The 14,453-nt window shown below is 38.9% G+C and overlaps 3 protein-coding genes across 3 annotated transcripts; all 3 read left to right on the plus strand.

Annotated features, from left to right (window-relative positions):
- Positions 1-1,956: 1,956 nt before the first annotated feature.
- Positions 1,957-2,669, plus strand: LOC129245459 (uncharacterized). Its single transcript, XM_054883637.1, has 2 exons — positions 1,957-2,475; positions 2,555-2,669. The coding sequence occupies exons 1-2, from the start codon at positions 2,199-2,201 to the stop codon at positions 2,632-2,634; spliced, it is 357 nt and encodes a 118-aa protein (XP_054739612.1). The 5' UTR covers positions 1,957-2,198; the 3' UTR covers positions 2,635-2,669.
- On the plus strand, positions 2,609-6,033 carry LOC129245458 (UBX domain-containing protein 6). The gene is made up of 6 exons (XM_054883636.1): positions 2,609-2,716; positions 2,847-3,320; positions 3,390-3,484; positions 3,545-3,968; positions 5,383-5,531; positions 5,591-6,033. The coding sequence occupies exons 1-6, from the start codon at positions 2,663-2,665 to the stop codon at positions 5,700-5,702; spliced, it is 1,308 nt and encodes a 435-aa protein (XP_054739611.1). The 5' UTR covers positions 2,609-2,662; the 3' UTR covers positions 5,703-6,033.
- Positions 6,034-7,955: 1,922 nt separating this feature from the next.
- Positions 7,956-12,230, plus strand: LOC129244458 (CWF19-like protein 1 homolog). Its single transcript, XM_054882096.1, has 10 exons — positions 7,956-8,045; positions 8,109-8,275; positions 8,353-8,454; positions 8,520-8,752; positions 8,813-8,913; positions 8,979-9,192; positions 11,229-11,349; positions 11,414-11,742; positions 11,806-11,963; positions 12,030-12,230. The coding sequence occupies exons 1-10, from the start codon at positions 8,026-8,028 to the stop codon at positions 12,166-12,168; spliced, it is 1,584 nt and encodes a 527-aa protein (XP_054738071.1). The 5' UTR covers positions 7,956-8,025; the 3' UTR covers positions 12,169-12,230.
- Positions 12,231-14,453: the final 2,223 nt, after the last annotated feature.

Here is a 14,453-nt window from a genome sequence, read left to right on the forward strand (position 1 = left end):
TCATGTCATGATGGAAAGAATAATGAGATGGTGCCTATCGTGATACCGTTACTTTGCTCTCAACAAATTTGACAATGAGTGACGTCGCATGATGGAAAGAATGATGAGATGGCGCCTCTCCAATCGTTTTTATCGAGCCTGGTGTCAAAGTGAATGCGACTTATTATCGGGAAAACGTTTTAGAAGCTGCTTTAGAGCCGTGGACACGCAAACATTTCGTTGTAGACTATGGACGTTCCAACAGGACTCGGCACCGTCTCATAAAGCTCGTGTGAAACAAGAATGGGTAGAAAATCATGTTCCACACTTCATTTTGTCCACACAATGGCTGTCAAATTCGCCAGACGCAAATCCGATGGACTATTCCATCTGGTCCATTTTGGAGAGCAAGGTGAGGACTAAAAAATATGCCAGTATGGATGCGCTGAAAAAAGCGATTATACGAAAATGGGCCAAAATGCCTCAAGATTACATTCGAGCAGCACCCTATCCGTTTGAAGGATATAGTCAAGGTAAAATGTAGTCATATCGAGCTAAAGTGAATATATGTTAAAATTGTAATAAATTTTGAACAATTTTGTCTTTGAAATCAATAAAAACTAATTTCACACAAAAAAGTTATGGTGTTTTGAATAGGTAACACTTCCAATTGTTCGCCCTGTATATACAATATTCAATCATTGATCCATTTGGCTGGAATTTAGAACAATGTATATTTTGGAATTTCTGGCAAACTATAATGTTTTTTTTAATGAAACTTGGTGGAGATGTTAGTGAGGTGTTAAGGAACACTCTTTATAACTTTAAATTATTCGGGAAATAATAATTTTTTAATTATTTACATTCAAAATGCTCTCGGGAACTTCACTATAATTTGCCACATTACACTCTATATTTTTTAACATTTCACTAAAATTCACCAAATATACACTCCCACGCGTGTTTGTACCGATTTTTATGCTAATATTCTAATTATATCTATTAAAATTAAATGCAAATTCATTTGCCTATGCAATCACATTCCAATTTTAAGCGCGAACAAGAAGAAGATTGGAATTACAACAGTATGGTGTTGCCGGATGCCTGCAAATGAAAACAAAAATTAAGTACTTGAGTTTAGTGTTAATGATGGGAATGGGAATTGTGCCTTACTACATACATGCATATGACGTTTTAATTTTGGGTTCAATGGTTTTAACACGGAAAGGAGTTTTACGCAAAAATACTGTGCATTGCGTAGCCGGAGTTGGACTGATGAGGGTTTTTTTTAAGCGCGGCCGGAGGCCGCCCACGCGAAAAGGAGTTCTACGCAAAAATACTGTGTTAATTAATTTAATTTAATTTTAATTACTTTATTATTTTTTGTGATACGCTTAATATCATTGTTTTTAAGTTTAAATGAGTTGTATGTTTTTATTTTCAAAATTATTTCTCAACTTTAAATTACAGCAAAAAATACTGCAGTTTTACAATGAACCATCCACTGAACATCGCTGCGTGCGAACTTCGTTTTCATTTCAGGTGTATGGCAACACCAACTTTTCGCTAAATTATAGAACTTTAACATTAAATTACTTAAAAACTATAAGCCTCCGGCAGGTTCTGTTTTCAGTTTTAAGATGGGGATACACCCCTCTATCACCCCCTTTTTACCATTTTTTCCAAAGCGATATACATTATACTAAATTTTAGCCATCCATTTTCCAAAAAAAAAACTTTTGAGTCAAAAAACATACCAATCGCTTCAATATGTATATTTTTCTATAAGAAAAATTAGATTTCCTTTAAGCAAATCAAAGTCGCTCATATTCAAAAAATTTTACAGTGTATGGATGCCCCTATGCAGGAAATTCAGATCAAAACAAACTGAACATATTTTGTGCCCCTCTTTGCGCTAACTTCAAAACAAACAATTGACGTTCCCTGTAATTGTTATTGCATACAGCAAATGCGGAGAAACAAAAGTTGAGAAAATCTTCAAGCAAGGCAACACTATCATGAATCAGTCACCAGCTGCGAAAAAATTCTGACAATACATTGACTTTCGTTTATTTTTCCCGTGAGAGACCGTAATTGTTGGAAAATTGCAAAAATTGTGAAACTTTCTTTGTTTTATTTAACGATAACAAGACAGGAGAGTCGTGAAGGACGAGCACAATAAATATTTGACACTCACGAAAGGCAAGCGATCGCACCAAATGAATGTCGATTCCTTCCAGCAGTCGCTAAATCAATCGCTGCAAGTTCTCATATTAAAGATTGAACAATTCGTGGGAGTAGCAGTGCAAGCAGCGACATTACTTCAACGCCAATTCGCTGAGGCAACAAGAAATTGGAGTAGTCCTATTGAGTTTTCGCCACTACAGTTGACGCTATTGAAAGTTCTACTGGTGCTGCTACTGGGCACTGCTGCACTTATTGCGTATTCGTGGCGTGTTTACGGCAACGTAATTACTGAAAAATTCGTGCGGGCAAGTAAGCGAGTACAAACTTATATACATACACTTTACTTTATTATTTTCTTCAAAATAAATGCTTTCCACACCATTTGCAGGCACACTTAAGGAAATCGAAGAGCTGAAGCTATCGGTCGCTAAATTAAAGTTACCTAAAGAACATTCACCTCGAATTTAGAGTAACTGCTGATTTTGAAGTAAGAAATATGTCTAAAATCAAAAAATTCTTTTCTCGCAAAAAGGAGGAGGCCGCATTTAAGGTGAGCTTACATACTGATTTCCAGAATGGATTTCCGATCCAACTAGTCGGCATTTATGCGTTTGTCTTAATATAATAAGCTTCATTGAATCAAATAGCCTTACCATAATATTCGTGTTCGTATTTTGCAGCTTAAACTTGGCGGCGGTATGGGACAGGGTCGTGCTTTGAACGCAGCCGCTCCACCTCCGAATACTTCAAGTTCTAAATCAGGTAGCAGTTATGTCGCACCCAAACGTCAGGAACTAAGCTCTGAGGCACGTGCTGCAGCTGCTGCTGCGCTTGCTCGCATTGAAAAAAAAGAATCTAAAGATTTCAACACATCATTGGCGGCCATTAAAGCGCAGGCTAAACGTGAACTAGAAGCAGAGCAGAAAATACGAGCAGAAGAACAGAGTGTGTCTTCGGGTGCCTCAAGCACAACGACAGCGAAAAAAAATTTGGCCTGTGAAGGCGTATTCTTTCGCTGCCCGCTGATTGGAGAGGAAATCTTGCCACGAAAAGAATGGAAGGCGAGAATAAAAGAATTTCTTTATCAACAAATGGAGTTTGAACGCGCATTGACCGCATGTTTGATCATTTGTAACTGCAATACACGCGAAAAGGTTGCGTTTATTTAATTTTAATTACAATATTTGTGGCATGCAAAATATTATATACAAAATGTTTTACAGGCTGATGACTGCATTCAAACTATCACGAAATATCTTGAAAACATACATAACCATCCTGATGAAGAGAAATACTATAAAATTAGAATGTCCAATAAGTATGTGACGTTTTACGTGCCTCCAATTCAATAATTTTTACCTCATTCACTAATTTTCAGAATTTTTAGCGAGAAAGTGCGTTATGTAGAGGGAGCTTTAGACTTCTTGCTAGCAGCTGGATTTCGTGAAATCGAAATCGATGGCGAACCCTTTCTACTTTGGTCTAAGGAAAATGTTGATAATAACTATGACTTGCCTACATTGCTTGATGCACTGAAAAATGCTGAAACTATAGAATTGACATTGGATAGAAATATTAGAGTTCTTATGCCGTCACAGGCGCGTAGTGTTGAACTGCCTGATGATTTCTATCGCATATCGCCAGAGGAGATAAAACGTGAACAACAACTCCGTACCGAAGCGATTGAGAGTGCACAAGTATTGCGAACAAAGGCAATGCGCGAGCGCGAAGAACAACGTAATTTGCGTATGTATCGATTCGCATTGATTCGAGTTAAGTTCCCAAATGGGATTTACATACAGGTAAGCGAGGCGAGCGTTGAGCAAATTTAATTCAAATACGTACATCGGATTTTTTTTGAAGTGAAAACTTCTTTAGAATCGTTGGGAGTGATTTGAGAAAAAGTGAAACGAAAAAAGCGACACTCTTGGCTACGAAGCGTTATATTATATGTTGATATAAACGTAGCGACGAACTAAATAACTTTTAGGCCAGCGCCGACAGCATGGCGCGATAGCCGAGCGGCTAGCAATGTGAGCTTCCGATCCAAAATTCTTGGTTCGAATCACAAGAAAAAAAATTTTTTTATACAGTTATTTTATTTTATTTTATGATATGTTTATGAGGAGCTTTTTTTCATGGCAGAAATACACTCGGTGTTTTGCCATTGCCTGCTGAAGGGTGAGCGCTATTAGAAAAATAGTTTTCCTTAATTTCGATGTTTTCACCGAGATTCGAACTGACGTTCTCTCTGTGAATTCTGAATAGTAGTCACGCACCAACCCATTCGGCTACGGCGTTTGTTTAATTTTACTGATGCAAAAATGAGGGAAAATATTTGAATAAAGTTTGCTTACTGTTTACACATTTTCCAAAGGTGACGGAGAACCAAAAAAAAAGTCGATTTTCAAACAAATACGAGTGCATATGTGTAATTGTGTTAGAGTTTCGGTCACGCCCCAGCAAAACCTGCGTGCATATGTGTTTGTAACATTCAAAAAAATGTAATTGTGTTAGAGTTTCGGTCACGCAGGTTTTGCTGGGGACGCTCATAATAGCAACCGCGTGTGTATTTTTATATTCGTAAATATTTTCATTTTTAAATATTTACCGCAATTATGCCGAAAAATAATGCAGAAAAGTGTCGTGAATATCGACAGAAAAAAAAAATCAATAAATAACATCACGGAATTCATTCACGAAAATTTAATAAAGTATACACCAGAAGTATCGCGGATACTTAGAAAAGATTACGATAAAGTTCCAATGATTTTAAGTGGCGATTTTAACGTAAATTTTGCATTGGACACAGCGGTTCCTTCAATTGACTTTCTCAATACAACATTCAATTTAAAAATGTGTCAATTCAGTGCGATTAATCGACAACACGATCAAAAACAACCATTGACGCGGTATTTCAAAGATATGTTGACAACATCGAAACCAAAGCATTTGTATCATATTTTAGCTATCATAAGCCACTCGTATCATTTGTTGAAATTGAAAACATTGAGGATGAATAATAATAAAATGAAGAAAATAAAATATGAACTTTATAGCAATATTATAATGAACCTATAATTATCCCGCTCCTAATGCTGCTTTCGTCTCATTCTCTCTCAGTTTGTTTTACGGAAGGTTTCACTTCTATCGCGTCTAACCGTTAGACTGGTATTTTTTTTATAAAGGCGTGTATTTCATTTTTTATTTTAACAGGGTACTTTTAATGTTTACGAGAAAATTAGGGATATTTTTGAATTTGTGCAGTCCTGTCTTATCGACGAAAACTTGGAATTCAATTTGGTGGTTACCAATGGCGTCAAATTCACCGACGAAGACATGGAAAGCACTTTATACGACTTGCGGTAAATTTACGCTTTATCGAGAGTATTCTGACAGTATATAGCTCTTTATTCATATACAGACTCATTCCAAACATTGTGCTGCTCTTTACGATTCCTCACGCAACCGCCTCAATGGCAGCTGATATAAATTTTCTAAAGGAAGAGTTGCTAATGTTGGTGCAGAAGATGTGAAGTGTGCCGGCTGCAATTTGGAGGAATCCAGTGTTGACTTAGTACTATCGCATATATTTATATTATGACTATTACAGTAGTTACTATTTAATTTATATTTATAAACGTTTAAAATTGGATATTTTCCCTTAGTAAAATCTTGGCGTGTGCTGGTATTGACATATTTTTGCTACACACAGTTTCAGTTATTAGCAGTGATTTAATAGGAGAATTAAAATCCAATGTTTTTAATGACACTGACAGTTGTATTGTAATCGTTTTTTTATTTGCGTTCGTTACATTCATCGAAAAACTACAGAAATAAATATTAATTTGAATTAATCCATCGTAAGTGTTGTGTTAAATCTGTAACTGTAGAGATGAATTCCCCTGTGTAAGTGTGGCTGTGACGAACTCTTAAGTCCAGTTTTAAGCAACAAAAGAAATATCAGAGATGCGGTAAAAGCAAAAACCAAGGCAAATTGAGTACCTCGCGCTATCATTCTTGTGGTAAAACTATACTTTTTGACGTGATAACGTCTTATAATTCGATTTAACAGGCTGCACGCACAAAAAAATGTGTCGTTACCTTGCTCATTAGTGTTACCTTGCTCATGTGTCGTTACCTTGCTCATGTGTCGTTACCTTGCTCATGTGTCGTTACCTTGCTCATTGCCGTTACCTTGAATGAACTGCAAGCGAAAGCGCGGAACGAACGACAAAGCAAACAAAGCAAGCAAACGAACGGCAACGTTCGACATCTTGCTCTCTCCTACTTAAGTGAGCGTATATGTGTATGTATATGCGCATATGTACATATATAAATTCACGTATTTGTATTTGCATATGCCTTCTTATTGATTTTTATTAATTTGATTTACTTGAAGAATTTAAAATAAAACCAAGTTTGTTAATAATACCTGTTGTTTTAATGTTATTATTATTTTTTTGACGTGATAACGTCTTATAATTCTATGTAGCCGGCTGCACGCACAAAAAATGCGTCGTTATCTTGCTCATGTGTCGTTACCTTGCTTGAACAGAATGTTATGTTGTGTTATGTTATGTTATGTTATGTTATGTTATGTTAGTTATGTTATGTTATGTTATGTTATGTTATGTTATGTTATGTTATGTTATGTTATGTTATGTTATGCTATGTTATGTTATGTTATGTTATGTTATGTTATGTTATATTATGTTATGTTATGTTATGTTATGTTATGTTATGTTATGTTATATTATGTTATGTTATGTTATGTTATGTTATGTTATGTTATGTTATGTTATGTTATGTTATGTTATGTTATGTTATGTTATGTTATGTTTTGTTATGTTATGTTATGTTAAAGTATATTATGTTATGTTAATGTTAACTCATTCTCTATATCCATACAAAATATCTATCAAACAAATAAAATTAAAATTTTCTTTTGAAAAATGCAACCATTCAATCAGTATTTTCTTATGACGTTATCATGTTAAACTATCGTCAGTAAACCGACTTTACAGACAACCTCTTTTTTAACCAGCACATAGCTTTGGTGAAATAAAAACGAGGTTAGGATAAATGGCTGCCCTTGCGAGGCGCCCACTTGGATAAATATTCAAAATTTGCCTGTTGTGATACCATACAAGAGGAGGGGAGAGGAAAGGCGAAGGGAAGAAATCAAACAAGAAGAATGGGCTTTGAAGGTGAGGTACGGTACACTAGCCAGGGCTAGTTTTCTGGAGCGGCAGCCCTTGGTCAAAACATTGCCATTAGGGCTGCGTCAAGATGTCTCATGATGTCCCCGATACAACACCTACACGGCGAGGCCCATATGCTGCCTGTGAAGGAGCATAACAAACTGCTCAGCAAGCAGTTCCTGTTAGGATGCTACCGCAGGTCCCACCCATGCAGACACCTGCTTGAGCCTGAGCCACCTCCCAGGTATGTCAGGAGGCACCTCCTTAACTACGCGGACGAGATCCAGGACAAAACAGACCGGCAATTACTGGATCGGCCAGTGAACAGACAGACAACGACATTCGTCGGAAGACTCTTAAGTAAAGTATTGAGAAGCTAGAAAACTAATATTGAATTCGCGTAGTGTCATTCTGAGTTGCCAGTCACATGGACACGGCGAAAGGAAAAAAACAACTCAGCTGATTTACTAATACCACCTTCAATGTATTCGCCTTGGCTGTAACGTTAAACTTTTTTATACGGTACACTACAGTTGGTATCCCTTCTGATTGGCAACATTCTGACATTTGTGTTTGTTGCTGCTATTCAGCTGTTGATACATTGACAAATGAAAATGTAAATAAATTCTTTTTGGCTATTGTGTTGTTTAATCAAATGGACGCAAAGATTAAAATGTAAGCTTTTATTTACTTTTACTAAATGATTTTGTGACCAACACCACACCTTTTTTTACGCAGCCTTGTAGTAGGCGATGTACGCGGACGCTTCAGACAGCTTTTCCAACGCGTGGATAGCATCAACAAAAAAGCTGGTCCTTTCGAAATATTACTGTGTGTTGGTGAATTTTTTGGCGCCAAAGAGCAAAATGATGAACTGATTGCATATAAGAATGGCAATAAGTATGGTGAGCGTGTGAACAATGGCCCATCTATCGCGCTATTGGAAGACTCATTTTGAGCTAAAATCATTTGTTTATTGTAGTGCCCGTGCCCACCTACATATTGGGTCCGTGTTCCAAGGAAACAGTCTGCTTCTACGATGACTTAGTGGATGGTGAAATATGCAGTAATTTGACATACTTGGGTAGGTGACGAGGTGCCATTGAAAATGCACACAAAACCTAACTGATTTTATTGCTGTTTGCGCAGGTAAACGCGGATTGTATACGCTCAGCTCTGGTGTAAAAATAGTCTATTTGAGTGGTTTGGAGAAGCCCGATGCAGAAAAATCGATTGGCGACGATAGTAAGATTTACTTTGACAAAGATGACATATTGTCAATACGTAACTCCTGCGTGATTAGTAAAACTTCTGCCTCCGACTATAAAGGCGTCGACGTGCTACTCAGCTCACAATGGCCTTACGGCATAGTGGAAGATAGTGTAGGTGTAGAGCGATTGCATATCACAATGTCCTTTCCTAATTAAAGCTTATATTTGTAGAAAAATTCCTCAAAATTGCTATCGTTTTTGTGCAAAGAAATCAAGCCACGCTACCATTTTTGTGGTCATAATGGCAAATATTACGAGCCACCACCGTTCAGGTAAGTAATACATTTTAAAATTTGATACAGAAACACTGCATTTAATGCTTTCAAATTTCGTGCAGAATACCCTCTGACCAGCTTACTCAATTGGAACTTTGCACCCGTTTCATTTCGTTGGCGGATGTAGGCAATGCGAACAAGGAAAAATATATTTATGCTCTAAGTTTAACGCCTGTAGAGAAAATGCGCGTTTTGGAACTAATACAGAAGACAACAAATGAAACCAAATGTCCATTCGTGGGAATTAATTTTAATGATGTTACAGCGCGCGGCGAGGTAATTATATATAATAATTGGCGCGTACATATTTTTTTGTGTGCTTGGCCGAGCTCCTCCTCTTATTTGTGGCGTGCTTCTGGATGTTGTTCCAAAAATGGGGGGACCTACAGTTTCAAGACGACTCCGAATGGCAGATATTTGTTTTTTATGAGGAGCTTTTTCATGGCAGAAATACACTCGGAAGTTTGCCATTGCCTGCCGAGGGGCGACCGCTATTAGAAAAAGTATTTTTTTTTTTTTTTTTTTTGTTTATTAATTTTGCTTTCACCGAGATTCGAACCAACGACATCTCTGTGAATTCCGAATGGTTATCACGCACCAACCCATTCGGCTACGGCGGCCGCCGAGGTAATTATATATATATATATAATTGGGGCGTACACCCTTTTTGGATGCTTGGCCGAGCTCCTCCTCCTATTTGTGGCGTGCGTCTTGGTGTTGTTCCACAAATGGGGGGACCTACAGTTTCGAGCCAACTCCGAACGGCAGATATTTGTTTTTTATGAGGAGCTTTTTCATGGCAGAAATACACTCGGAGGAAACTTTTTCTTCATATTGGTCTTTCACCGAGAGGGTCTTTCACCGAGGTAGGTTCGAAACCTTCTCTCTGAATTCCGAATGGTAGTCACGCACCAACTCATTCGGCTGCGGCGAGGTAATTGCATATATAGGCTGGGCCATGTCAAATTTGCTTTTTGAATCGGCTATAAAAAAAAACTAATCAATATTTTTTCACACTTTTTTTTTATTTTGAAGATTGTACATTGTCATTTATGAATGAAAAATAATATCGTTCAAATGACTGCCACGACTGGCTTTACAGTAGGCCATTCGATCAACCTAATTTTTAAGCACATTTTCGATTGTTTGGGCTGCAATTTCATGAATGGCAACTTCGATTTCGTGTTTTAAAGCATCAATCGTCTCTGGATGGTTCGCATAGCATTTGTCCTTAACGGCTCCCCACAAAAAAATAGTCCAACGGGCTTAAATCACAGCTCCGAGGCGGCTAATTGATATCGGAATTTCGGCTGATTATTCGGTTTTCAAAAACGGTAGCCAAAAGTTCGAGTGTAACTTGGCAGTGTGACAAGTTGCACCGTCCTGTCGAAACCAAATGTCGTCTATGTCATCCTCTTCAATTTTTGGAAACAAAAACTCGTTGAGCATATCACGGTAACGCTCCCCATTTACTGGAACCGCGGAAGAAGAAGAAGACTCACCACTTTGGAAAAAGGTTTTCAATATTTCAAAATTTTGTTCAAGCGTATAGCGTCCCATTTCGTAAATGTCAAACCTTTGAGTAAATTATGAACACATTTGACAATTAATTTGTGTTACCATTCTCAAAAAAATAGATGGTTCAAAAAGCAAACGCTATATGGCCCACCCTGTATATAGCCGCCCAAGCCGTTTTATCGTTCCGGTCGCGTGTCGGCATATAGCCGCCCAAATTAGTTCGTAGCTTCAAGGCTCGTGACGTCTGTCATTCTGAGCGATAAGATACGCATGGGTATAGTAAAAGAGTCACGTTTTCATTCAAAGACATTAGGGGCCATTAGCGATGAAGTCTTATCTTCCTTATAATGTAAACTTACGATTTGAGACGACGGTAGAGTCAGAACGAATTTCACTGCCAGAGGAACCAGCAGCCTTTTTATATATTATATTTTATATTTTTTCCTACGCACGATGGCTAAACGATCTAGAGATAGATGATACGTTAGATGGTGACAGCTCTGACGAATATTACTTTGAATCTGATAAGACAGAAGATGATGGCATTACTTCGTCAAGTAGAAGTGAAATCGGTTTTTGATTTTATGAAACTTTTTTTTTTTAATTCTTGGTAAAAAACCTTAGTTTTTATAACGTTCAACGTTTGTATTTTTTTTACTGCGCACTCCAATACCTCTCCTCCTCAGCGACACTCGCCCGTCGAGCGGCTCCATCCCCAAAGGGTTAAAATGTAAACATCAACTATTTTGTGAATGCTTTGCAGCTTTTATTTTATTTTATTTTTTATCGCACAGCAATCGGACAACAAGCAATATTTCTATGATATGCAGGCAGGCGGTGACGATAATCGCAAGCGAGGCAGCGGCGGAGGTCAACGCCGTGATAAACGTCCAAGAATTATGAATATCGATCAAGGTGCATATAAAATTCTAAATTTTCCAGCAAACTGGTACTTAATTAAATAAAATTTTTTTTCTAGAAAAATGTTGGTTCTGCTTATCCTCGCCCGAAGTGGAAAAGCATTTAGTCATATCGATTGGGGAGAATTTCTATTTAGCTTTAGCAAAAGGCCCAATCAATGAGTTTCACGTGCTTATTATGTCTATCACGCACATTTCCTCTGCATCATTGCTCTCCGACGACGACTGGCAGGAATTAACTAAATTTAAAACAGCACTGCGTGACTTTTTCAAATCGCATGGGCAGGTTGTTTGCTTTACCGAGCGTCACTACAAGTCATCTCATTTGCAAATTAATGCATTGGGTATTGATGAAGGATACGCATGGAAGATCAAGCATGCTTTTGAAGTAAGAAAATATGCATCTCCAGGGATTTAAAACTTATAAACATAAAAAAACTACTTTTTGCAGGACAAAGCTGAAGAATTCAATTTGGAGTTCGAAACACTGCCTCCGCTTACTGCATCGCAAATGTTGCCACAGCAAGGTCCCTATTTCGTAGCGGAGTTGCCTGATGAGAGTACATTAATAACGCGCCAAATGAAACATTTCCCACTGCATTTTGCGCGGTTAGTTACTTTAACTATAAATCTTTTCTTAGTTCGATGTTCTCATTTTATTTCAACTTATTTTAGCGATGTCTTTTGTTCCGAAAATTTACTGAACTGCGAAGAAAAGGTTAATTGGAAAGATTGTAAACTAGATAAAGAGGAAGAGATTGAAATGGTGAAAAGTTTTCGGAAAAAGTTTCAACAATATGACTTTACACTGTAATGTTTTAATAATCGTATCGAAAATATTTAGAGATTGTATTATATAATAAATATTTCATTAGAGATGGTGTGTTTCAGGTATGTGACTATAAAGCGCCTAGTAAGGACGAAGACTGTCGGTTCCCACGCACATGAGTCCTGAAGCTAAGAGGCAGTCATCCCATTCCCACTTCCTTACCTATCCCAATTGCTCTAGGGTGACGACAATCCAGCTATCCAAGGAAATTAAAGACCTTGGAGTAATCCTCGATAGTAAACTCCTTTGAAAATTACACGTTGAAACAAACACATCCAAGGCACTGACAGCTTTCTGGCAGTGCAAAGGTGTTTTTGAGAAAACGAGGGGTCTTTCTCCTAGCAAGGTCCTATGGATCTATACGGCTACGATAAGACCTATTATCACCTATGCATCAGTGGTCTGGATGAGTAGATTCTCTCTCGTGGGAGTCAGGAGGATCTTATCGAGACTATAATGCTCTGTGGCCATCTGTTGCACCGGAACTTTTCCGACAACTTCTGGCCCGGCATTAGATGCTCTAGTTAGTCTACCATCATTTGATGCTTTCATCCAAGGAGAGGCCTTGAAGGCCATTTGCAGGCTGAAACACAATGGAAACTGGTACGGCCCCTGTCTGACATTGGAAAACAGAGAAGGCATGGACTTCGGTCCAACGATCTTTGCCATGCCCCTTGATTCCATGCCACCCAGAGTCGTGCTTGACTAGAGATACAGTGTGGTGCTGCTAGAGGCCCAATGTGGTCAAACTCAGAAAATGAGCCCGACAAACACTGTTTTCGCATTTTCGCGGATGGCTTCAGGACCGGTTCCGGCTCTGGGGTCTACATGGAATCCAGCGGTACAAAACTGCACTTTGCTCTTAGAATGCATGCATCTGTGCTTCAAGCGGAGGTGTATGCTGTTCAAGAAGCCATGATCTTTGTTGTGGAAAACAGATGGAGAGGCAGATCTGTGTCTGTAGCGACAGCCAAGCTGCGCTCATAGCCTTCGACAGCCACCCAAGCACTTCAAGGGTAGTCGAGTCGGGTAAATCCGGGCTGAACTATGTCGGTAGAGATCTCTGACTCTTTAACCAGAATGGGCTCTGAGGTTAACTTTCTTGGCCCGGAGCCAATTCTGCCACTCCCTTCTGCAGCCAACAAAGCCACGCTTAGCAAACGGGTTACTCTAACCCACAAGCGAGCTTGGCAGGCTGAGAGAGGCTGCAGATGGACAAAACTGATGCTACCTGTCATGTCCGACCGACTAACGCAGTTCATCCTGTCACTAAGCAGAGCAGACTCTAGGCAGCTGGTTTGACTGATGATGGGCCATTTTATGCGCGCAAAGCGCATGGAAAAGGTTGGCATCTCAGACAGTGCACTCTGCCCAGCATGTGGAGAGGAGGATGAGATGGCGGACCACTTTCTGTGACCACTTGAGGTCTTTGGCACCACAAGATGTACTCAGATTTCTTCGCAGGTCGAGTAGATTTAAAGAAATTTAAAAACGACCTTTTGTATTATTCATCCTTGCTTGTACACAGGAGCCCCTGTGGAGTGGACCTTCCCGTGCTCCACGCTCGTGGGACCAAAACATGGAATTTGAAGAGAAAAAAACAACAAAATACAAAAAAATAGAGTCCGGATCTCTTAAAAAACTGGAAGGAGGAAACCTCTCCAATTCAACTGGGCTTGGCACTTCTCAGCAGTCAAAAGCGTTAGGCTTGCCTATTTCCGATTGTAGTCTTAATAGATCGACTACGAGTTCTGCCGTTGTATCAGAAACCGGGAAAGACGTTTTGTCAAACAATTGCTACTAGGAGTCGGGCGTTTCTTAACGAATGCGGCAATATTTCCGCATCTATTTGATATGGGTGCCAGGGCATAGTGGCATACCAGCGAATTGTAAGACCGACAAATTAACGAGAGAGGGTATTACCACTCGCCTCCCTCTTGATATGGAGATTGTAGGTATACCTCTCTTAACCAACAAACTGCGTGGTGCAAGTAGTTTTGTCACTTCAGCAAACACGAGATGGGTTGATAGTCTACTAAAAGAATTTGTCCAAAATGGGAGGTCAGGCGCTCAAAGGCGCTACTTAATCGGTCGAGGAAAAACGCGTCTTTGTTAGTTGCTGCAATCGCAGGTCGATATGCTCAAATACTGAGTGTACCTCGTTTAGACTATTGCAGGAGTTGCTAGAAGGAGGAGGAAGAGTCCGCTAGACACCTTCCCTGTAGCTGTCCCGCGTGGCATGCCACTAAGCGTAAATACTTTGGCTCATA

This window comes from Anastrepha obliqua, chromosome 4, assembly GCF_027943255.1.
Source record: "Anastrepha obliqua isolate idAnaObli1 chromosome 4, idAnaObli1_1.0, whole genome shotgun sequence".
Classification (NCBI taxonomy): Eukaryota; Metazoa; Arthropoda; class Insecta; order Diptera; family Tephritidae; genus Anastrepha; species Anastrepha obliqua.